Source organism: Saccopteryx bilineata, chromosome 2 (assembly GCF_036850765.1).
Source record: "Saccopteryx bilineata isolate mSacBil1 chromosome 2, mSacBil1_pri_phased_curated, whole genome shotgun sequence".
In the NCBI taxonomy this organism is placed as follows: Eukaryota; Metazoa; Chordata; class Mammalia; order Chiroptera; family Emballonuridae; genus Saccopteryx; species Saccopteryx bilineata.
Genome location: NC_089491.1, coordinates 189,232,026 through 189,256,881, shown reverse-complemented (window position 1 = coordinate 189,256,881; position 24,856 = coordinate 189,232,026). Strand labels below are relative to the sequence as shown.

General features: G+C 40.0%; 1 protein-coding gene across 3 annotated transcripts in view; it reads right to left on the bottom strand.

Annotated features, from left to right (window-relative positions):
* The window catches only part of FLT1 (fms related receptor tyrosine kinase 1), a 314,728-nt gene that overhangs the window by 268,647 nt on the left and 21,225 nt on the right, over positions 1-24,856 (bottom strand). For 2 of the 3 annotated variants that reach the window (XM_066258944.1, XM_066258943.1), the window contains exons 2-3: positions 7,230-7,326; positions 6,625-6,851 (exon numbers count right to left, since the gene is read on the bottom strand). The exons of the other annotated variant lie outside the window; for it this stretch is intronic. In XM_066258944.1, coding sequence (XP_066115041.1) covers positions 6,625-6,851; positions 7,230-7,326 — 324 coding nt within the window. The remainder of the gene's footprint in view (positions 1-6,624; positions 6,852-7,229; positions 7,327-24,856) is intronic. 3 annotated transcript variants of the gene reach the window in all.

Genomic DNA, 24,856 nt, shown 5'->3' with positions numbered 1-24,856 from the left:
TGCAAGTCCAGGAGGCAGTGCAGACGATAAAAATGAAGTTGAGAGGGGTTAATTTGCTTGGAATTCCTGTTTCTATTGTCCCTCCTGAAGTGTGAACTGAACAGTAAGATTGATACCCTTCTATTCTCAATACTCTAAGTTTATTCATACAACTCAAGACTAGATTCCCTTTCTTGGTTGATGTGTAGTCAACTAAGAGCCTGAATCATTCTCACAAGGGCTGTCTGACCCTCCCTGTTACAGTGATAGTAAACATTCACATAAGCAGCCGTGGGATTCAGCTGGTTCATACGGCAGAACCGATACCTAATTTTCTGTTGAGTTGGGCAAACCGGTTGTTAAAATGGCACTTGTAATCAGGGTTCTCTCTGAGGGTGCCTGGGCAGCTGCCCAATGTGGAAATCACAAACTTACTTTCCTTACTCTTTTGTAACATTCATCTGCACAGCAGTGTACTCTAAGTGCCCGCAGTCATGTTCATTCCGTCCAGACGTGAAAAACATAGCAAGAGGGGACGCCAATCAGGAAGCAATATGGAAATATCTTAAATAACAGTTCTATGGTTTGTCAGGTATTATTTAATATTTTTTTATTAATATTTTAAAACTCATAACATAATCTAGTTTGTGTGTACCTCTTTTATTGTTCTTATTTAAGTATTAAATGCATGAAATAATAAACTACCTTTAGGTATATTGGTTTTATACTTGCAATGGTCATTAGGGCAGAGAACCAGTTGTTATTTGAATCCCACTGCTGCACACAGGGCATAGTGCAGGCCAACTACTAAAACTGAGTATTACATATATAAGAACTCTTGTCTATGAGAGGTGGTAAAGGCAAGAACTTTGTTGCCTTCTCTACCATGTACTAGTTATAAGACCTATATATACTAATTACATGATTAGTTATATGGGTAAGCTACTTCGCCATTCTGTGAAAAGGAGATGGAAATAATAGTGTTAATTCATAGTGTTGTGAGAATGAAACGGTTAACATATGCAAGTGCTTAGAACAGCGTCCTGCAGGGAGCAAGACCTGAGTGTTAACTATTATTCTTACGGAGAATTTTGTACCAATGTCTAGCATGAATTGGAATAGGGATTTGAACCCAATTTGAACCCCAGATCACGTTGTTTCAACTATAGCTTATTAATTGATTTTTGATGCAGGAAGGAAGGGAGGGGTGTTTCTGTTTTAGCAGTCACTGATGTTGAATAATAGCACAATGAGCATGCCAAGGGGACCGCCTGAGTAACTCAGCAAAAATGCATCAGATGACAGAACAATGAGCATTTTAAGTAGTAGAGGAACCTAAGGATATCCAAACTGCAAGGACCATAAAGACCAAAACAGATCACCTCTCCTCTCCAGGCAGGCAGGCAGGCAGGCACTTCATTATTATTATTATTATTAAAGAAAGTGATAAAATGTCAGAAACTCAAAGCTTTTGAACTGAAGGGGATTTCTCCGGAAAAAGTCTCTTGCTCATTTCTCTTTCTTTCTTTCTTTTTTTTTTTACAGAGACAGAGAGAGTCAGAGAGAGGGATAGACAGGGACAGACAGACAGGAACGAAGAGAGATGAGAAGCATCAATCATCAGTTTTTCGTTGCGACACCTCAGTTGTTCATTGACTGCTTTCTCATATGTGCCTTGACCATGGGCCTTCAGCAGACCAAGTAACCCCTTGCTCGAGCCAGCGACCTTGGGTCCAAGCTGGTGAGCTTTGCTCAAACCAGATGAGCCCACGCTCAAGCTGGCAACCTTGGGGTCTCGAACTTGGGTCCTCTGCATCCCAGTCCGATGCTCTATTCACTGCACCACTGCCTGGTCAGGCTCATTTTTCTTAAATGATTACTTGAAGGAGATTTTCAAAAACCATAAAAACCATAAAGTTTGATGTACTATTTTTCACCCTTCTTGCTTGTATGGGCAAAAGGAGAGGATATAGTCAATTTTATTGCTTTTGGACTCACTGCCATCTGAGATTTTGTAATTCTACTGCAATCATGTCCAAACGGCTCATTCAAAACTATGTTCATTCTGATTATTTTTGAGTGTTTATGTAGCTGTACTCAATGCCCGGTTATATACAATTGTATGTTTGCTAGCAAAACTTAGCAATGTAGCTCCAGAGAGCTGACATGCCAAAAGTTTCTGGTATGGAGCCTAGGGAGTGTCAGAAAATGCTTTCTCTTAAAAAAAAGGAAAAAAAGGCCTGGACAGCCTAACTGGTGGTGGTGCAGTAGATAGAGCATCGACCAGAGACGCTAAGGTCCCAGGTCTGAAACTGTGAGGTCGCTGGCTTGAGCACAGGATCACAGATGTGATCCCATGGTCACTGACTTGAGCTCAAAGGTCGCTGACTTGAAGCCCAAGGTCATTGGCTCAGCTGGAGCCCCTGGTCAAGGCACATATGAGAAAGCAATCAATGAACAACTGAAGTGCTGCAACTACGAGTTGATGTTTCTCCTTTTTGTCCTGTCCTCTCTCTCTCTCTCAAAAAAAAAAAAAAAAAAAGGAGGAGAAGAAGAAGAAGAAAGAGGAAAGAAAGGAAAGAAATGAATGGTGGATGGCCTGGACATTTGGCAGGTACCTTCAAGTGCAAAGGATGAAATTCCTAGGAACATGCTAGGTGAACACAAGATCAGGGATGGGGCTAAGAAAGGAAGATGCAGCCCTCCTGACTGCCAGAAAAGCTGCCAATGCGAGTGGCTTCTGTCCCAATCACATGTAACTGTCTTCAACTGTCAAAGTCCCTAGGTGTCTAGTGACAACAATGTTTCTAGAAGAGAAATGTGAAATGGCAGGGCTTAAAGATATCAAGGATGTCTTCCATCAAACTAGCATGTAAATGGAAAAGAGAATGGATGAGAGTTAAGTTACTCTTGTCTAAACTAGAGCCATGTGGCCCTAATCAGCCACCCCCCAGTGATGGATAGAATGGGTAATCTCTTTTGTGTGTCAGTCCTGGAGGGAGCAGAGCCAGGCTGCACAGCAGTCTGCTATTCCCATTAAGAGTGCTGTCAGTGCGCATTCTAAGTCCAAGAAATGTTTGTTCCTTCTGTACACAGCTTCATCAAAATGAAAAAGAAATTCCAGCAAAACCTGACACTGTACTGGATTTTTGATGAAGCTGTATGCAGAGACAGGCCAGAACATTCCTTGGAATTCTTTACAGAAGATCGTTTGGAGCAAAAATTTGTGTATGCAAGTCAGCTTTGGCCTGCTGCCCTTTTAGGAAACTTACCTGGCTTTTAGATGTCTCAGTCCAGAGGCTGAGTCCAAACTCCCAAATTTTGTGCACCCCAATGTGTTTGTCCGTCTACTGAGCAAATATATCAAGCAATGGTGTGAGAAGAATAACAAACATGATCATCAACCTGGCCTGTCAGTGTTCACTGTTTCCAGGTGACGCAAGGTGACTAGTAAATTTTCTCAACAGCTACAGGCTCAAATGGCGACCAGGGTATAAAATGTTAGCCCCTGGGACCAAAACTTTGGAGACCAATTCTTACTGAAAGATTCATGACAGAATAAACACAAGTTTCAGAAAACAAGCGGAAGGAGCCAGGCGTTAGGGACAGGGGCAGCCTGAGTCTGGGAGGTGCGGGAGCTCTGTGGATGAGCAGGGGAAGGTTAAATGAGCACCTGTTGAAAACTGACCTTTAGATCTGGAGAAAGGGGAGGTGGAGGAGGATGAAGGGGGATAAAAGGTGACCAGAGAAGACTCTACTGGGGGGGGTGAGTACCCCTGAAACCTATATAATTTTATTAACCAATGTTACCCTAATAAATTCCATAAAAAAAGAGTAAGTTTTAAAAATATAATAAAGAAAATCTGGATGAGATTCTGGACATTAACCAAACAATAGTAGTGAATATTATAAATCTGTTAAGAAATCCAGGCCTAAAGAAGTTGGCCAACCAGTGTGACTAAGAGGTTTTGTTTTTTAAGTCAGTCTCTTGATTTCTTTCTTCCTAAAGCACGTGAACGGTTTTAGCCTGTTTTCCTTCAGAGAATTTTGATGACTAGAACCAATATTTTCTTTTTAAAATTTCTCTCCCAAAAATATGAGCATGATTCCCCTGAAGCTTTTTTAGAGGCTTTGCAAGTGTGTCCAGCCGGGGAGACATGGTGTCCATCCCAGCTCTACCCTGCCCAGTAACAAACAGTGTGTGTGACAGTCGGAAGCAGCAAGATGTCCTTGCAGTTCAGGCTGGAGGGTTGTCATTCCTGTGTACTCCCACCTCACAAGTTTGTGACCACCCAGGTAAGAAAGGGACAGTCAGTGGCTCTGGGAGTAAAGCCGCAGTTGCCACCCTTCCCCCATGTCTCTGCTTGTTCTAATGGCAGTGCTGGTGGGACCTGCCACACCAATGTGGCACATCAGGCAACAAACACCGGCCGCCCGACCAGCACTCAGGTAAGCAGGGGCGACCAGGCATGCCACGTGTGCTTTGCAGTGCACCTGACCTGGGCGGGACTTCTGCTGGAAGGCAGTGTTGCGACAGAATGTCTGGGCGCATGGAACCCTGGTGGGGCCTCACTCAGGACTATTGGAGGAGTTCTCCACACTCCCCAGAAAGACCTGCTTTTAAACAAAAGCTATCCTTTAAAAATGTTAAAACTGTGCATTTATAAATCTATTAGAAGCCATGCATGGTCCTAGAAATTGACCAGGGGGCTCTAAAATGATAAGATCACCTATCTTTGCTCTTAGTGCCTCTCACAGAACCACAATAGGGCCGTGCATGTAGCAAGTGTGTAACCTGCACACTCCCTCTGCTGACGCACTGCCTGGGTAAGCCCAGCTGTGGGAAACCCTGGTTCCAGAACGTGGTGAATACACTGCACAGAAGCACACAGCAGTGGTGCAGCCACCATGCCTGGAGGAGAGTGGTCATTCCCAACACTGGGCTCTCTCCAGACCTCTTATTCCAGCAGTCCTTGTAAAACTGCCATGCTGCTGACCACTGGTGCTGTTTTCCCAAACGAAAAGTATGGAGAGGACTTATCCTGTCTAAGCCTGTCGAAGCTTTAATGTTTACTTGCTTAAACTTTAAAAAATACATTTTACATCACACTGGTTAAATATACACATACTCTCTCTCTTATATGTATTTTAAATATATGTGAGTATAATATATATGTGAAAGTATGTGTATAAAATGGAAACAAAAGTTTTATAAAATGAATGGTCATTGAACAATACTTACCTTTACCTTTTGCAATATACTTGGAACTTTTCCATTCTATTCTATTCTGCTTCTTTTTTTTTTTTTAATGTTAATCACAACCCACTGATTGGACTCCACAGTTCATTTAATGGATTGGGATGAAAATATTTTTCATTTTTCAAAGCCCTGCTCAACTCAGTAAACAGCGTGGTGCCATTGCCCATGCTGCGTGAGCTGCAGTGCAGCAGTGGAGCCGTGTGCACACAGGTGGTGCCCTGTGCACACAGGTGGTGCTGAAACAAGCTCCGTGCCCACAGGGGCAACATGGATCTCTTTGGGAGTAAGGATTTGCTTGTCTAAGGTCTATCGTTCAGAAAAAAACACTCTGAAACAAGAATCTACTCTTTTGAGAAAATAATTGAATCTGAAATTTTAGAAAACTTAATACCTACATAATAATCTATCTCCTCAAAGATTAAGACAAGAACTAGTTCATAGTTTGAAGTCAATGACTGAAACTCCAGTGTGGTAGAAATAGCCCTACCCAGGGGCCTGCCCTTGCTCCCTCTAGCTTGTCACTTTATTAGCTCTGTCTACCATGTGCTGCACACTGAAGCTGTTTCCTCATTATACAAAATGGAAGAAATGATACCACCTTGGTTTATCTCAGAGACATTATGGAAAAGACCTTCAGGACAATCTGAAGTACTGTACAAACTCTTCTCAGGATGTCTGCATTGTTGGTATTTTATATTTCTTTAAGGATTTTGCACTTCTTCTCTCTAAATATTACTTTATTTTTTCATTCTCTAAGGAAAAATAGTACCATAAAAATTATAACTAAAAAATGATTTATTTTGACCATTTGCCCCTTTCCCTATATAATGGCATGTGCTTGCTTGTCTATCATTATAATACTTGCTAAAGGAACATGAGATCATGCAATATCACCAACTGGAACCAATTTTGTAGCATTGAAGAGACAATTACATTTACAATTACAATTACAGCAATGTTACATTTATGAATTTAATAGAACAATATTTTACAATTCTAATGTATAAGAGAATGCAGTTGTGTTGAAGGACAAAAAGATCTTGTATTCTATTCTGAGCTTCTCAGTAATTAAGAGGTAGAACTAAAATTCTGTCATTCATTTATTCATCCAACTATGTGCCAGGCATGACTTTGTTTTGTGAACAAAATAATCTCTCCCTTCAAGCAGCATACAATTTACTGACTGACCCATGAAAATTCTAGTTGGAATGGACACTAGAAACGCATTAAAAATGCATTCTAAAAATTTCAACAACTAGAGACAATGTCTTCCCTGGCCCCTTTCTTTCCCACTACCTAGGAAAGCTGCCTTTCCAATGGATCAGGGTTGGTTTATGACCCTCTGAGAAGCTAAAAAAAAAAAACAGAAGGTAGAAAATCCTTACCATTAATAAATATGTAGATTGCAGATTCTGTTTGCTTGTTCTTTGAAGAAGGAATAGATAGATATTTGCAGCTATAAAAGCCCGTGTGGTTTGCCTGAGCCGTGGTCAAGGTCAAAGTGCTACAGAACTGTTTGCGATTCCTTCCACAGGCAGATTTAGTTATGCTCAGCCTTTTGCTTTCCTTACTCACCTTTTCAGGCAAAGACCATGAGTGGTCTGCTTTCCCCCTGCAATCACAGATAAAACAAAACACAATTAGGGCTGGGGCCAGCACCGAGGCACTCATCTCATCAGGAAGCACTATTCTGAGGTCCTTTCTTAAGTGTAGCCATCTTCTTTACAGAAAAGCAACACATTAGAAAAGCTTTCAAACAATTCAAAATAAAGATGCAAAAATGTTCAGGGCATCCTTTCATCTGTTTTCCCTTGAGTGAGTAAATCTCTTCAGGAGGCGAATTCTCTCCATGTGAAGCAGGACACATGTGGTTTGCACTTTGCGAATTGCAAGAGACCACTGAAGTCTCTATCTTCCTACTCTGAGAGGTGACCTTCTACTGAGCCTTAGGAAGGGCAGCCAGATTATCCCCAAACCAATAGTCACTCACCTGCATTTGATATGCAGCGTCTCGCCTGCTTGCATGACATGCTGGGTGCCTTTTAAATTCAGTTCAGGAGCTTTTAATTTTGAACCTGAACTAGATCCTGCAAAATAAGATTCTGAAATGTATTATTTGCAGATTTGCCCTCTCATATTTTTTTGAGTTATATCTTTCCATAAAGTTGACTTTTCATCTTTAACTTACTTTAATATGCACAAAGGCTAATACAAATTTCTCTTAATTTAATAATTTTTTTCTAGTCCAAGTCTTACTCATGAATACTATATATCCTTTTATACCAAATGAACTAAATAATATAGAAAATCCCACTCATTTATAACATTAATAGATTTATACATGGTTCAAAATGCAACTATATTAAGACTACATGGTATGGATAAAAAAGGGGCCACATATGAAAACTGACCAGTTCAGAGGAGACTTGCGTGGCAGCCTTGCAGACTCAGGACTGGAAATAACCACAAAGGATGGTCTGGGCATCAAAAATTCTTAAATAAAAGTGGGTCGTGGAGGACCATGTTCTAGGTCTGTAGCTTCCTTGACAAACCTTCACTTAACCTTAAAGTGAAACTGTCTACTGTCTTTTTGCAACCTAACATGCCTTAGAAATGTCAGAGTAATCTCTTTCCCAGACCCCTTAAGGAATCACCTCTGGCACCAGAGCACCAGACCACAGAACCCTCATTGTTACCATGTTCCCCACACACCATCTCTGTGTGCTGTGGGTGTTCACTATCAACCATCCCATACCCACCAGTGTAATAGAAGTAGCTGTCTCTCTGTTTGACTTTTTTTATCCAATCCCAAAGATTCCCTGGCTTGGCTTTCTCCCACCCTTACTCTACTATCAATGGATTTCATGTAACCCCCCTTATGTCTCCTCCTTTGAGTCTAATGTGTAAAATAAGGTGCAAAACTGCCATTTTCCAGAGCATTTTCTCAATCCATTGAGTCTTTGTTTTCTAGCAGTTGCTGTCAGTTTGGCTCAAATAAACTCACAAAATTCTTCTATGTGTCTGGATATTTCTTATGGTGACATTTATTTGGCGTAGTCGGTAAGATTCCAAAGAAGTGCACCCAGTACAACCATGAGGACCTGGACCCAGACCCAGATGCAGTGCTAGATACCAGTAGGGGACCACTGTGCCCCACTGGCTCCCTGCTTTGTACCTGGTAAACTTGGGTGAGTTTTTCTTGGGATTCTAGACCCCCTATTTTAAGGTAGGTAACCCTGACTTTATTTGAGCTGTTCTTAAAACAGATAGATAGATACATACATACATACATACATACATACACACACACACAGAGGATACAGCTCAAAATGAGCAGGGCCCCATACAGAATGCCAACACAACCATAATTAAATAATTGACTCACACGTGGACACACACAAAGGCTGGTTACTTAGCACTGAGTCCTTGTAGTTGTATTAAAAATCCAGGAAAGAAGCCAAGACATGTCAGAAGATTAAAGAAACTTGGAAGGTGACAGTGTCTTGGAGTCCACTCATAAGCAGCACACTTCAGCACACTCACAGTATCTCTAGAAAGCTGTTCAGACTCTGCAGCTTGCTAAATGAAACTAAATTTAATACAGGAAATCATGCCTCCAAGGCTGACAAGATCCCACACCCAGCCCCCATCAATACTCCTGAAGATACACAATTCATAGGGCAACTTTACTTCTAACTACTTACAGAAAAAGGAAGACTTAACTAGAAGTTATGTCAATTTAAGATGGCCAAAATGGAGCTTTTTGATACCTAAATTAATTTTTTTGTACGCACACTAGGAAAAAAAGCCAGCTCTAAAATCAAGCTGAAGGAAGGCTTACCTATCTTGGCAAATAAAAGTCTCTTAAATGAAGCACAGAGAGACTTTCTTCTCTCCAGGAAGTTAAAAGAAAATTTTAGAGACTCTATGAACTAAAGAAGGTTTCTGAAGCTGCTCAATGCTAACACCACCCGCTTTTCATCTTCTCCAACTGCCCAGCTGTACTGTTCACTTGGTTGTCTGTCTGGATTTAACTCTCCTTTCCTCCCCCCCTCCCCAGCTCTCTACTCACCTACGGGAAGACTCCAAAATAGAAAACCAGACTGGGATAGACTAGAAACAAACAAACAAACAAACAAACAAACAGAAATTCTGCAGTTTCTTTAGAGAAACGCCAGTCTCGGGACAAGAAGAATCAGCCATAATCTCCTTTCCTTGTACTAGGACATAATTAAGGAATCTATCTTAACATTTCCCCAACCCTTTCCAGGACCCTGAAGGATCTGCAAAGAAATCTGATTTAACTGTTGGAACATATGATCCTGACTATCCTGAATTATTCCATTTGATACAGCCACTGGCTTCTGAGAGCAAACCAACAGAATTATAAAATATGGTTTTCTGGGACTCCTATAAAGGAGTCTGCTTCTATTGTAAAAAGTCCTGTCACTTTAGAAGGGTTGTAGAAAACTGAAATGGGATTTAGAAAAAGAAATAAACAGTAATAAGCATAGGGCTGCTCCAAAGACTACAAAAGGCATTTCCCCTTCTTCTTACTAATAATGTAGGAAAAATTAAAATTACCATAAAAGGGGAAACCACTAAGGCCCTTATAGACACTGGATCTACTTGATCTGTTCTTAACTCTACCCAATTCAGTTGCCCTTTCCCTCTAAGTTTTTGTACATATTGTAGGGACATATAATTAACAAATGTCTGTTTTTAAATCAGAAACGCTTCCATTCCAGCTAGGGAATGTTATGAGATAAAATGTATTCTTACTAGTCAAATCCACCTCAGTTTCACCTGATAGGGTGAGACTTCTTTCTTTCTCTCTCTCTCTCTCTCTCTCTCTCTCTTTCTTTCTTTTTTAAGTGAGAGGAGGGGAGACAGAGATACAGACTCTCACATGACCAGGATTCACCCAGCAACCCCCATCTGGGGCTGATGCTCAAATCAGCTGAGCTATCCTCAGTGCCTGAGGCCAACACTTGAACCAATCGAGGTTGGCTGTGAGAGAGGAAGAGAGAGAGAAGGAGAGGGAGGGAAGAGAAGCAGATGGTCATTTTTCTTGACTGGGAATCAAACCCAGGATGTCCATACTCCAGGCTGATGCTCTATCCACTGAGTCAATTGGCCAGGGTCTAGACTTTATTGAAATCAATGTTACCCACATTTCTTTTTCCCAGAAGGGCAAAATATATTTAGAGCTAAGTTACTCAGATACTGAACCAATTGGAAAAATAGTGATTTTCAAGGGACTTCCACAAGAAAAAGTAATCTTGAGACTCACTGAATGTTTTTTACTGGATATTCCAACGTTTTTTCCAATATAGATATTGGCAAGACTAAGTCTGCCACTCCTCTTGATAATACTGTTGACACTACTTTGCCTCTACCTGATATTCCTTTAAGACCTGATGTACTAGCTGGATTTAAGCCCATTATATAAGATGACTTAAGAAGGGGACTTAATTTCATCTATGAGCCCATGTAGTTCCTTATCCTTCCAGTAAAGAAACCCAATGGGAAAGGATGGCAATTTGTACAGGATCTCATAGCTATAAAGACATCTTGGTTCCAAAGACACATACTCTATTACCAGCTAACTTGTGGACTGTCAATACTTTTCAGTGATAGAGTTATGTAGTGCCTTTTCAGCACTCCTTTAAAAAGAGAGACAAGAAATAGTTTTTTGCATTCACCTGGGAAAATCATGAGTTTACTTGAACAGTAATGTTACAGGAATATATTATGAAGTCTCACTTATTTCTCTCAGGTACTAAAGGTTGATTTAAATGATACTGAGTTTCCCAGAGATTCCACGCTAATCCAATATGTGGATCATTTACTTTTATTCTCTAGGACATATTAGACTTCAAGGAGAACACAACTTACATATTACAACAGATAGCCATAAAGGAAAAAAGGTTTCAAAAAACAAGCTTCAATTCTGTTTTAAAGTAAAATACTTTAGTAATCTAACATCTCAACTCATTAACCTTGAAAAACTTAGAGGAAGTTTATTCTTTCCTCTTCCAAAAACAAGCATTACCACCAAAAAAAAAACCCACAAACAAACAAACAAAAAAAACCAAACAAAAAAACCCCACATACACACACACAAAACAACAACAAAAAAAGCAGCTTGGAGAAGTGGTTTTCAACCTTTTTACACTTGGGGACTGGTGACCTAGCCAGCTGGAAACAGAAACATGCAAGGAATAAGGTTAATCTCACCATGCATAATAGTCAACACAGTACAAGCTGTTGCTCAATTTTCAAACTCTACACATACAATGAATTGAATGCTACATAAGTTTGTCTGAATGCTTTTTGCCTGTTACGCATGATTTGTAAATGCTCTGCATGGGGTAAAAGTTGCTTAAATGAGACTACGAGTTTCAAAGGTATCTAAGATAACTTCAATAGTATTTTCATTGGTGATACAGGCTGATAAGTGGTTATCAACCTAAGCATAAGCAAATTCAATTAAGATCATTGGGTCTATAAGCTTCATACAACATCAGGGTGGTTAACTTTTTTTGCATAAAATTTCTGGTGGGCCAGCACCAATCCAATGGACTGGTGACTGAAAAACACTGGCTTAGAAGGGTTTCTGAGTCTGATTAAATATCATCTCAGTTGAGTTCTAAATTTTCCACTAATGATCCAGCTTCTATGTGGCTTGTTAAAATCATATTGACCAAATCCAATTCAATGGGAACCCATCTCACGGTCATATTTTGAAAACTGAAGAGGTGTGTGGTGTGCCCTCAAACTGTAAGTAGATATTACACTAGATGCAAAACACAGAGAAGTGAGACAGACAGCAAAACTTGGATCATGATAGTTTGTAGGTTAGAAATGATCCAAAATGTTTTTCTTTTTTTTAGAGAGAGAGAGAGAGAGAGAGAGGTGGAGGGACAGACAGACAGGAAGAGAGAGAGATGAAAAGCACCAACTCGCCTGACCAGGCGGTGGCGCAGTGGATAGAGCGTTGGACTGGGATGTGGAAGGACCCAGGTTCGAGACTCCGAGGTTGCCAGCTTGAGCGCGGGCTCATCTGGCTTGAGCAAAAAAGCTCACCAGCTTGGACCCAGGGTCGCTGGCTCCAGCAAGGGGTTACTCAGTCTGCTGAAGGCCCGCAGTCAAGGCACATATGAGAAAGCGATCAATGAACAACTAAGAAGTCGCAACGCACAACGAAAAACTAATGATTAATGCTTCTCATCTGTCTCCATTCCTGTCTGTCTGTCCCTATCTATCCCTCTGACTCTCTCTCTCTGTCTCTGTGAAAAAATAAAAAAAATAAAAAAAAAACTGTTAAAAAAAAAAGAAAGAAAAGCACCAACTCATAGTTGCGGCACTTCAGTCGTTCATTGATTGCTTCTCATATGTGCCTTGACCGGGGGGCCGCTTCCAAGCCAGTGATCCCTCACACCAGTGACCCTTTGCTCAAGCCAATGACCTTGGGTTCAAGCCAGCGACCATGGGGTTATGTCTATGCTCCCATGCTCAAGCCAGATGAGCCTGTGCTCAAGCCAGTGATTTCAGCATTTCAAACCTGGGTCTTCAGCATCCCAGGGTGATGCTCTGTCCACTGCACTATCACTTGGTCAGGCTAAAGTGTTTTTCTTAATGAAGGCCCATAAGACCTAACTACCTCTCATTGACCTACCCTTCCTTTTTGAGAAAAATTTGTTCTTGACTTCCATTAAATGTTAGTCTTGACCTATCTATTCCCAATAGCCCACTAAGACTTCCTAGGAATGAACTTTCATAGCACCATCGGACCTCATTATCCAACCAAAAAAGTTGGTCATTATTGCACTTCTCAGATTGATTTATGACCCAAAAGGAGAATGTAGATAAAAAAGAGCCACATACTAAACCTGACAAGTTCAGGGAAGGCCTGCATTGTGGCCTTGCAGACTTAGAGACAACATAACCACATAGGATGGTCTGGACATCAAAATTCCTAATTAAAACTGGGTCATGGCAGGCCACATACTAGATCTGTAGATCCCTTGACAAAGGTCAATCTTAACCTTAAGTAAACCTGTTACTGTCTTTTTGCATCTAACCTAACAAGCCTTAGAAATGTCAGAGTAATCTCTTTCCCAGACCCCTTAAGGAACCACCTCTGGCACCAGACCACAGAACCTTCATTGTTACCATGTTCCCCACACCATCTCTGTGTGCTGTGGGTGTTCACTATCAACCATCCCATACCCACCAGTGTAATAGAAGTAGCTGTCTCTCTGTTTGACTTCTTATCCAATCCCAAAGATTCCCTGGCTTGGCTTTCTCCCACCCTTTAGTCTATCACTAATGAATTTCAGGTAACCCATTAACACCTCCTCTATTGATTGTAATGTATAAAAAATATGCTGCAAAACTGCCATTTGCAAGAGGATTTTCTCAATCTGTTGCTTCCTGGCTCAAATAAACTTAAAATTTCTCTGTATGTTTGAATATTTCTTATGGTGATAGTAATAACTAATTAAATACTCTCAAGATAAAATATCAATGTCATCCAAAATATAGGTCTAATACCAATATGGGTCAACTGTATATAGGACCTGTTTGATCTTTTTTTCCCCTGAATACAAAGCATACCAATATTCTTGGGTTCTAGACATAGCTCAGTCATTAGTTAAATCATAATATTTTGGGCAAGTTCATTTTTTTTCTGAACTGGTTTCCTCATTTAGAAAACTAATTCCAGAACCAAAATCAGTTTTAGAAACCATTTGGTTTGCTTTACATAATCTCCAAGTTCCCTCGATCATAGAAGAGAAAAAAGGAAACTGCTCATTCCTACGTGATGTTTAACAAACATATTTCATGAGGATTGTTGTAAGACAATGAAATAAGCTCTGCAAAAGTGCTTTAAAATCTATATCTCTGTATCATGTAATAACAACATCCATCCAATGGACTGGCTGTGTGAGCCTGGAAAAATCACTCCTCTCTCCACGACTCAGTTCTCCTATCTGGAAAACGACAGGACTGGATAACCCCAGATCCCGGCCTTTCCACTGCCCACAGTCCAGACTTCCTGGCTTTTTGAGCTGTTGGTCCCATAGAACTGACTGTCTCCTGAGGCTCTCACTGACTAGGCAGGGTGGATCTCAGGGACTGTCTTTTTACCTTCTCCTCTGCTCCCCCACCCCCTCCTCTCACACTCTTCCTTCTCTTCCTGCTGAGGCAGCTGCAAGGTTGAGTAAAAGCCTGGGATTAGCAGGGATAAGGATTGGGGGATAGAGGAAAGATATTCTGAAAAGTGAAGTATTTAGAGCCAATATTAGAGATTTTTTTTTTACTTAAAAAATAGGCTTATGCAATGGATTTCAAGCTGGAAGACTGAGCTGGACAGTCCTCCAGGCTTTAGTGTTGGATCACAGATCTGAGAGAAGAGAAATATGTGTCATATTCCAGAGTGAGGGCTAGCAGTGCTCTCTAGTGTTTCTCCTGGGTCCTGGGAGCTCACAACATCAATACATACATACATACATACGTACATACATACACACATACACACATACACACATACATAGGAGACTCAGTTAAAGATCTGCCTGCATTGGAAGCTTACTTTCTCCATTTACTTGCCATATGGCTTTTGGCATTACTTAATGTGCTGCTCCTTAGTGTCCTCCAATATAAAACCTGAAACTCCACTCTCTCTCCCACAGCTATTGTGTGTGGGTTCAGTGTTGTGTCACCTTGGTGGTGGCGGTGCTGCCTGGCATGTGGCAGACATCCTCTGTCACTGACATCTAGAGGAATTGCTCCGCTACCCACTTCTGTGAGGGAATATTTTGCTGGATATGTAATTGCAAAGATATTAAATAAACATTTTTTTGCCTTTCTGGTGTCGTTAGTGATATAAATTAATATTTTAAAAGTACCTTTTAGGCCCTGGCTGGTTGGCTCAGTGGATAGAGCATCAGCCCAGTGTGCGGACATCCTGAGTTCGATCCTGGTCAGGGCACACATGAGAAGTGACCATCTGTTTCCCTCCCTCTCCCTTTCCCTCTCTCTTCCCTTCTTGCAGCCAGTGCTTGGTTGGTCCAAGCAGAGCATTGGCCCCAGATGGAGGCTGCAGGTGGATCTTGGTCGGTGAGAATATAAGAGTCTGTCTCTCTATCTCCCTTTCTTTCACTTAAAAAAAAAATAAATAAAATAAAAGTAACTTTTAAATATAATAGGTCCTAGTATCAAATGACTACTAGAAAAAATTGGCTTAATATTAACTAATTTAAATTAAAGTCACTGTTTTCATATGGATACAATTGATCTACCACATAATCTCATAGAACAAGTCAACCCATTCAGGCATCTAGGAGAGGCTTCTGCACCTCATTTATATTTACCTAGCTCAGAATCAGTGATCTGTGGGAACACCCAGTTTTTCTACAACCACAGCCAGCCAGCAGTCAGTAACACCTAACCTGAGAAAGGCCCAGGCCAGAACGTTTTCTACTCTTCTTTGTGGCATGGAACTGAGGACTTCGCTGAAAAATTGATCTTGTGCTGGAAAAGACCCTGCACTGCTTTCTGGGGGAAGCCCTGGCATTGCTTGCAGGTAAGTCCTGCAGTTTGTGTGGAGATGAGGAGCCTTCTCATCTAGGAGAGCTGTGGGGAAGAGGCCTCTCTTTCATGGCAAGGGTGATGCCCACTCCTGCTGCTCTGGTTTCCAAATTGTATGAATCTTTCCTTAACAGCAACCTAGAACACTAGTAATCCTGACCCTAATCAAAGAGAACCCTTGACCTCAAAGGACCACCCAAATGCCAGCAGAGAGAAGAGCCCTTGAAGAACACACTACCTGCACATCCCTCTCATCACTCTGTCCCGTCCTCCCAGTGAAAGAAGACAGTCCAGTTGAGTGGTCACAATGAGGCAAAACCAGGGCTACTGGAAAGTTTAGGGGGGAAAGGCTAGGAAAAAGGTGTTGCTATGTCATTTATCTCCACTGATATCAGTTAATTTCACACTTGGAATGAGGAAGCCAGATAAAAGCAGTTGATTAAAACAAAAGCAAGAAGTATAAGGAAACTGTATTTCCAAGAAACGGGTGCCTAAGGACATCACCATTCCTCGGTTAGTAGGAAACTAGAGTCTCATGAAGATTAATGGAGGTGCCAAGATTCAGTTTAACAGAACATTTAATAAGGGAAAAGAAAAGTGAAATATTTATTCCTCAAATGCATTGACATGACATTAGGCCTTAAAATATTTCTTTGAGGTAGTTTAATATCCATATAGCTGCTTAAATAATAAAGATGTAGCTGACATTATTTTGAGTACCTACCGCACATCAGACATGTCCTTGTCTCAGCACTGATCTATATAAAGATGTACATGTGCACATGTCCACATGTGGGTCTGTCTCCACACCATGTGCAACTCAGTTTGCTCTTCTCAGAAAGCAGCTTCTCAGAAAGAGTCACACTGCCCGTTCAGAAACAAACCCACAGGCTACCTCATTTCCAAGGGTGGAGTGTTACAATTTAATAATGACTTCTCCATTGTGAAACTCGGGGTGGGGATCAAAACTGTTCTGTTTGCCACGGTAGCTTAGGTGTCTGGTTTAAAAGAGTTCTTGTCCTCTTAGTGAACTAAGTAGTCTGTGAATTTTGTTTTCATCCAAGTCAACTACAATATACTCTTGAGGGGCAAAGAGATCTCCTATCAGGAAAATTATTATTTAAATAAAACAAAAGACTCAGTGCAGACCATGTAAATGAGTTTTATCATGTTTCTTTATTAGAAACAAACTATTAAGCAGTGTGGGCTGACAACATTAAAAAACCAGTATGGCCTGACCAGGCGGTGGTGCAGTGGATAGATCGTCAGACTGGGATGCGGAAGGACCCAGGTTCGAGACCCCAGGTCACCCGCTTGAGCGCGGGCTCATCTGGTTTGAGCAAAGCTCATCAGCTTGGACCCAAGGTCGCTGGCTCGAGCAAGGGGTTACTCGGTCTGCTGTAGCCCCATGGTCAAGGCACATATGAGAAAGCAATCAATGAACAACTAAGGTGTCTCAACAAAAACTGATGATTGATGCTTCTCATCTCTCTTCGTTCTTGTCTGTCTGTCCCTATCTATCCCTCTCTCTGACTCTCTCTCTGTCCCTGTAAAAAAACAACAACAAAAAACATAAAAAACCAGTATGTGTCTGTGGACTTAGGTAAACACTGACTTTGTGCTGTCCTTGTCTGAATATTATTTCCATTGTTAGTCTGTTTTGTATTACTTGGTAGGAAAGAAAGAGAATAGAACTTTATGATTCTGACAAAAATCCCTTCTTGCTCCATATGTCAAACCTGCGGTAGGAAAGCCATACACAGACCATCCTGAGAGGCTACTCTCCATTCCACCTTCATCCCATGAGGGCACATGGAATGCTTTCTTGGAATTCAATAAGAAGAGGAGTAAAATTCCAAGGGAAAGTATGATTTTATTTTGCAACCAAACCCAAAGCCCAAATGATTGAGACTTTTCAAAGCTACTGTTCTAGGTCCTAAAAGAGTGAACTCCCACTATAGGCCACAAGGAGCCCTAGCTGGATAGCTTGGTTGGTTAGAGCATTGTCCTGAAGCACAGAGGTTGCTGGTTTGATCCCTGGTCAGGGCACATACTGGAACAGATTGATGTCCCTGTCTCTCTCTCCCTCCCTCTCTCTCTATCTCCCTCCCTCTCCCTCTCTCTCTCTCCCTTCCTCCCTCTCTAAAAATTAATAAAAGAAATATTAAAATACAGGTCACAAAGAAACACACACAGCTCATTTTAAGGCTGAGAGAAGGCTCATATGTAGAATCTGACTGAAAGTCTCTGAGGAAAGCTGTCACCTAATTGCTCCGAGTAGAAACGTGTTTTTCTAGTTGAATGCCACTTCAAGACAAGAACCTTAGCTCCACTTTCGCCCATATGTCACCCCTTTGCCTCTATCATATTGAAAGGGGCCTTGTTCAAATACAAATCACAAAATATCTGTTTCCATTTTTTATTTAGTCATTAATCTCTCCAGCTCCGCTACTAACTAGCTCTGTTGTAACCACGGACACATCACTGTAAGCCTCATATTCTTCATCTGTCAACAGAGGGGCTGAACTTAGATTTTTACAATCTGTTTTGGCCTAAAAATTCTATGATTCTGAAATCACAGCAATTGATGCCAAATATACAAGTTAGAATTCACATTCTAAAGATACTTAGAATTAGCAAAAAGACAAATAACCCAAGTTTAAAAATGAACAAAGGGTCTGAAAAGACATATCCCACTCAAAGCTGTAAATGGCCAATAAGCACATGAAAGATATTGGGTGTCACTGGTCATCAGGGAAAAGCAAATCACTTCACACTCACTAGAGTGGCTTAAAAAGACAAACCATAGCCTGACCAGGCAGTGGCGCAGTGGATGGAGCATTGACCTGAGATGCTGAGGACCCAGGTTGAAAGCCCCAAGGTTGCCGGCTTGAGCAAGGGGTCACTGGCTCAGCTGGAGCCCCCCAGCCCTGTCAAGGCACTTATGAGATGCAATAAATGAACAATTATAGTGCTCCAACTATGAGTTGATGCTTCTCATCTTTCTCTGTCTCTCCCTTTGTCTCTCTCTCATTAAAAAAAAAAAGTTTAATGTTAATTTTAAATCACTTCTAATTGTGTATTTTGAATTTTAACTGAATTTATATAACAAATTTTTATTTAAATTGGAATTTTAAAAACTGAGTTACATTAAAAATTGTTGTGAGAGCTCTCTGAAGAAACTAGGTGGTGTTCCCTTTTATATTAAAATTAGTTATTTCTAATTTATTTGTTTTTAACACAAAGCTTTGTGTATTAGATTTATTTCAAATGAGATGCATCTGTCTTTGATTTCACAGACCATAATAGTTTCTAATAGTGCACAATCCTATGTGTTAGATGACCTCTTTATCTAAATATAAATCCCCAAGTATCAAGTTCCTAAAATGTGATTTTAAGATCATGAGCCTCTACCAAGGTTGTATGAGGTTAATTAAGCATAATACATAATAAAAGATATTCTTTCCTCAAGATGTAGTTTATTAAAAGCTTAAGTCTCAGGCTAAATCTTGTAGGATCTTTCTGGTTGGTGATAATGGATGAAGAAAGGTTAAGAGTGTAATTACAAGTGAACCAAACTTCCAGAAACTGCCAAAATTTTTGTTTGAGATGCTAATTCCTGCAAGGCTTTAGCACTTAATAAAAGGTTACATCTTGGTCTTAACCTTTATGCCACGCCTCTCTTAAAGTATTTATCAGATAATATGAAGTGTACATTATAACTGAATGCACTGATGAGCAAGGGCCGCAAGGAAAGGAGGATATTACATGCGCACTTCCCCTTCACTTCTGGGATGATGGAGAAAGACCCCTGGGCTCATGTTCCATCTACCAACAGACTAAATCAAAGATGGGAAAGCCCTGGGAATCTGCATGGCAGCATCATAACTTGAGTGCCACAATTAACCAGGGCATCAGTTTTACAAATGCTATTTTCCCCCCTAAACAACTGGCTTTAAATCAAGGAAGCACCTAAAAAAATGAAAGAATGTTTACTTAGATGCATGCACACATAATTACCTAACTACCAGTACACACACTTTTCTCTTTGCAAAAACAAGTCTGTTATGGGTGTTGTGCGGAGGCGGGCATAGAAATAAAAAGGTTTGTAGTGTGTGTGTCTTCATTATTTTGGGCATGGAAAAGCTCCCGGGCTGGTATTTAGAAACTGTACTGGACAACAGCACAAAGCTCTGATTCACTGCTAGCTAATCCCTTATGTTGATAAGATTATTGTGACTTTTAGATGAACAAACGTATCTTAGGGTAGGGAATTGTGTTATTGATCCTCAGGGTCACCCAAGTACTCTGAATGTTGAGGTGGTTGCTGTCCACCAATAAGGGGTAGGGCAAAAGTAGGTTTACAGTTGTTAGTATAAAAAAATAATGCAATAATTAATAAATCATAATACAAGAATAAACTGTGTTTTACGCACTCACAACGATAAGCCTGGTTTTGCCCCATCCTGTACATTTGTAGAAATTTGATAATCTTAGGAATTTGCTATTTTCCTCAACATCTTTACATTATGTTAAACTCAGTCTTTTACCACATGAACCCACAAAAGAATTCACTGGCTTCTTGTTTTAGAGTTTCTGCTACTGTAAGTGATTCCCAAGCCATATAGGTTTGAAAAGTGAACCGTCTCGTCTCCATGCCTGAATAGAAAATTTAAAGTAGTCATTTATATAGCATTTAGCCTTAAATTCAAGTGTAAAAAAATGAAAAAGTTATTTTAAATGTTAAAAATCAGCAGTTAGCATTGCCACTGCCCTATAGATATGTTCATTTAAATAATTCTGCTGTGGTTGTATTTATTTATTTATTTAAATTTTATTTAGACAATTAATTTTAACAGGGTGACATTGGTTAACTAGAGTACATAGATTTAGAGAAAATATTTCCAGATCATTTTGACATTTGATTATATTGTATACCCCTTACCCAAAGTCAAATTGTCCTCTGTCACCTTTTATTTGGTTTTCTTTATGCCCCTCCCCCCATCCTCTCCCTCTCTTCTCTTCCCCTCCTCCCTGGTAACCATTGCACTCTTATCTATGTCCCTGAGTGAATTTTGTGTCCTACCTATGTATGAAATCATACAGTTCTTAGTTTTTTTCTGATTTACTTATTTCACTCATTATAATGTTATCAAGGTCCCTCCATGTTGTCGTAAATGATCTGATGTCATCATTTCTTATGGCTGAGTAGTATTCCATAATATATATGTACCACAGTTTTATTCAATCCTCTATTGAAGGGCTTTTTGGTTGTTTCCATGTCTTGGCCACTGTGAACAATGCTGTGATGAACACGGGGCTGCATGTGTCTTTACGTACCACTGTTTTTGAGTTTTGAGGATTGAGTAGAGGGATTGCTGGGTCATAAGGTAGTTCTATTTTCAGTTTTTTGAGGAACCATCATACTTTCTTCCATAATGGTTGTACTACTTTACATTCCCACCAATAGTGAATGAGGGTTCCTTTTTCTCCACAGCCTCTCCAACACTTGCTATTAGCTGTCTTGTTGATAATAGCTAATCTAACAGGTATGAGGTGATATCTCATTGTAGTTTTGATTTGAATTTTTCTAATAGCTAATGAAGATGAGCATCTTTTCATATACCTGTTGGCCATTTGTATTTCTTCCTGGGAGAAGTGTCATGTCCTCTTCCCATTTTTTTATTGGATTGTTTGCTTGTTTGTTATTGAGTTCTTTGTATATTTGGGATATTAGGTCCTTATCTGAGCTGTTGTTTGAAAATATCATCTCCCATTTAGTTGGCTGTCTGTTTGTTTTGTTGTCAGTTTCTTTTGCTGTGCAGAAGTTTCTTAGTCTGATGTAGTCCTGCAGTTTGATTTAAAGCTGTTTCATAAATCCTATTTTAATTGTCAGTCAACAAAATCCATGAATAGCTTCTGCAGCAGGTGGCAGAAAGGATAATCCACAATGAGACACTGAAGTGGGCAACATCTAAAATAATCAGAACTTGGACAGTATTTATTCCATCTGGGCATGGGTTATAGACTTTACTCAACTTTCCTTAAACTTTATAAAAGTTATTTAAAAGAAGAAATTCTGAGTACTTTGAGATGTTTACGAAGAGAAAGTTCTCTAATAACATCGACATTCCTACTGTCACTGTTTACGAGGGGCTCGTCTTCAGTGTACCTCTCTAAGCTTTTTACTTGACACTGGCTTTTCTGAGGGTCATGGTTTAACAGGGCACCTTCATTTATCATTAGGCCTGTCCCTAGGCTACCATCAGGAGCCTACCCTCCCAATGACCTGTATCCAAGCACAGCTTCTTTTCATGTGACATTAGAGTTAATTAAGATCAGTCAGTGAGAAATCTCCTGCCGGATAAGGAGTTACCTTTTCCCAAAATATTCTCTCTTCCTACTCCACTGTTCTTTCACTGAATAGGTTCAAAAACCACCTTCATAGAGCTAACAACATGTAATTTCAGTTTACCAGACGATATCATGGATGTTATCTGAGCTGCCTGGAGCAGGAGTCAAGACCTGGTTTACAGTACATAAGACAGCTCAGAAAGTATTCAAGAGAGGAGTATGGTATGCAAAGGGAGACAAACAGCAAAAATGGGCTTTGTACCCTAAAAATGCTGGAAGGACATTTTGGTCTGTTAGACAGGGCTTAGACATGTCTCCATTTCTCCATCAATAGCATAAAATGCATTACATTTGAAGCATACTCCCCACTGGCCTATGTTCTTACCTGATGTCACTGTTCAGAGGAATGTGGGGAGGCTGGGCCTGATGTCATCTTATACAGAATGGATCATATTCACCAGTAGTGTTATGCTATTTATTGTTCATGTTGATTTCAGGTCAGAATATATATATATATTTTTCTAATTTTAAATTTATTATTATTTTTTTTACAGGGACAGAGAGAGAGTCAGAGAGAGGGATAGATAGGGACAGACAGACAGGAACAGAGAGAGATGAAAAGCATCAATCATCAGTTTTTCGTTGCGTGTTGCGACACCTTAGTTGTTCATTGATTGCTTTCTCATATGTGCCTTGACTGCAGGCCTTCAGCAGACCGAGTAACCCCTTGCTCGAGTCAGTGACCTTGAGTCCAAGCTGGTGAGCTTTTTGCTCAAACCAGATGAGCCCGTGCTCAAGCTGGTGACCTCGGGGTCTTGAACCTGGGTCCTCTGCATCCCAGTCCGACACTCTATCCACTGCACCACCGCCTGGTCAGGCAGGCCAGAAAATATTAACTTTCAGGTTATGAACACCAAAAGAAGGGATTGCTCAGCAGAGGTGCAATTTCAACAAACACGTGCAATATATACAAGACTAAATATATAACACTTGGCTTAATGGAGGTAACTGGCTTTTCTGTTGTTGTTGATCTTTCTTCAATTAGTGCATCCTCTTTAGAATCACAGTACAATAAAACAATTCAGCATACGACAGTGACAGCATGCTTATCACTGAAAGAGTGTTCAGATAGAGGCGAACTAGAAATAGTAGTAATATGAATAAAATGTCTGAACTTAAACCAATTATTCACCTGGAAGCATCATATTATATATTTAACCTATGATTTAAAATAGAAAGTTTTCTTTGTTCTACATGGCACTGGGTTTGGTTTACCACCCTATAGTTTATCAATTACTCCGTGTCCGTTACTGTTCAATGCCAAAGGTCTAGGCATTGACGGAAACGATGACAGCGGGTCTCTGAATTCATGAACATGTTATTTGCATGGGCCACTGTGGGTTTCCTTAGGAAGGAAAACATCAGGGAAGATTTCAGAAATATTTTATCAATGCAATATAGGAGCTTGCTATGTGATGATTAAAGCATCTGAGTTAGAATTGGAACTTTTAAATTTTAGTTTAGCCACTGCCCTGCCAATAACCTTCAGATTCACACAGTTCTTTCTAGAAAAAAAGAAAATATATGTTCATTGAGCTGTATGCTGTGATGCTATTAATTAATCAGAAAAAAAGTGCATCATGCTAACGTCTTAATTTTGAATTTAAAATAATGCCTTCAAATTTTTGTATAATAAAATGAAGAAGAAAAGCTAGCACACAGGCAGGCAGGAAGCATGTGTCTTAACACTGTAGCTATTTATGAAAGAAAAAGCTGGAAACATTATAGTTCATCGAAGGTTTGATCTATTATTTTCATATATTCTTCATCTTTATAACCTATTATAAATAATGAGAGGATACCATTCACTTTGCATATAAAATAGGGGAGAAATAAAAGGAGACTGGAAGGCTGAGTGTGATAAAGTTCTGACATTAATTGTAAGCTTACTTGGACAGTTCTAACTGCAGAGAAAACGTATTTTTGAAGAACTTTAGACTGTTGTTTAAAAGGGTGCTTTATAAATTCACTCACAAAGAGGAAAGTTGAGATATATCTGTCTTTATAACCAATAATATACACAAAATCCTCTGACCCTTGAGATTTAAATGGCCAAGAGTATGCAATAAAGTGATTCATCATAGGGGAATTGGATTTTTGAAAGCTACATTAGCATACTTTCTAAGACTCATTAAACATTATCCTTAACCATTGTATGTCTATTTCAAAATCAGTTTCCTTCTAAATTAGACTATTTGAAATATAATTGTTTTACACTGGTCATATTTTGGAGACTTAATCCTGCTTAGACAATAGAATGGCTATATTGACTTAACTATTCTTTTTTTAAAATTCGGGGATCCTTTAATTCTCATGTTTTCTTAAGACTCACTAAATTTACATAGGAAATATTTGTAATAGCTGTGCCTTCTTAAGATTTTACAAACTTTAAAAATCCTTTAAAAACATTTTTCCCCATAAATTGAGAGAGAGAAAGAAAGAAGCATTAACTAGTTGTTTCACTTAGTTGTGTACTCACTGATTGTTTCTCATATGTGCCCTGCCCTGATGCTCAGATGCCCTGACCAGGGATCAAACCCATGGCCTCTGTGCACTGGGACAATGCTTTATGCACTTACCCACCCAGCCAGGGTCAAAAATATC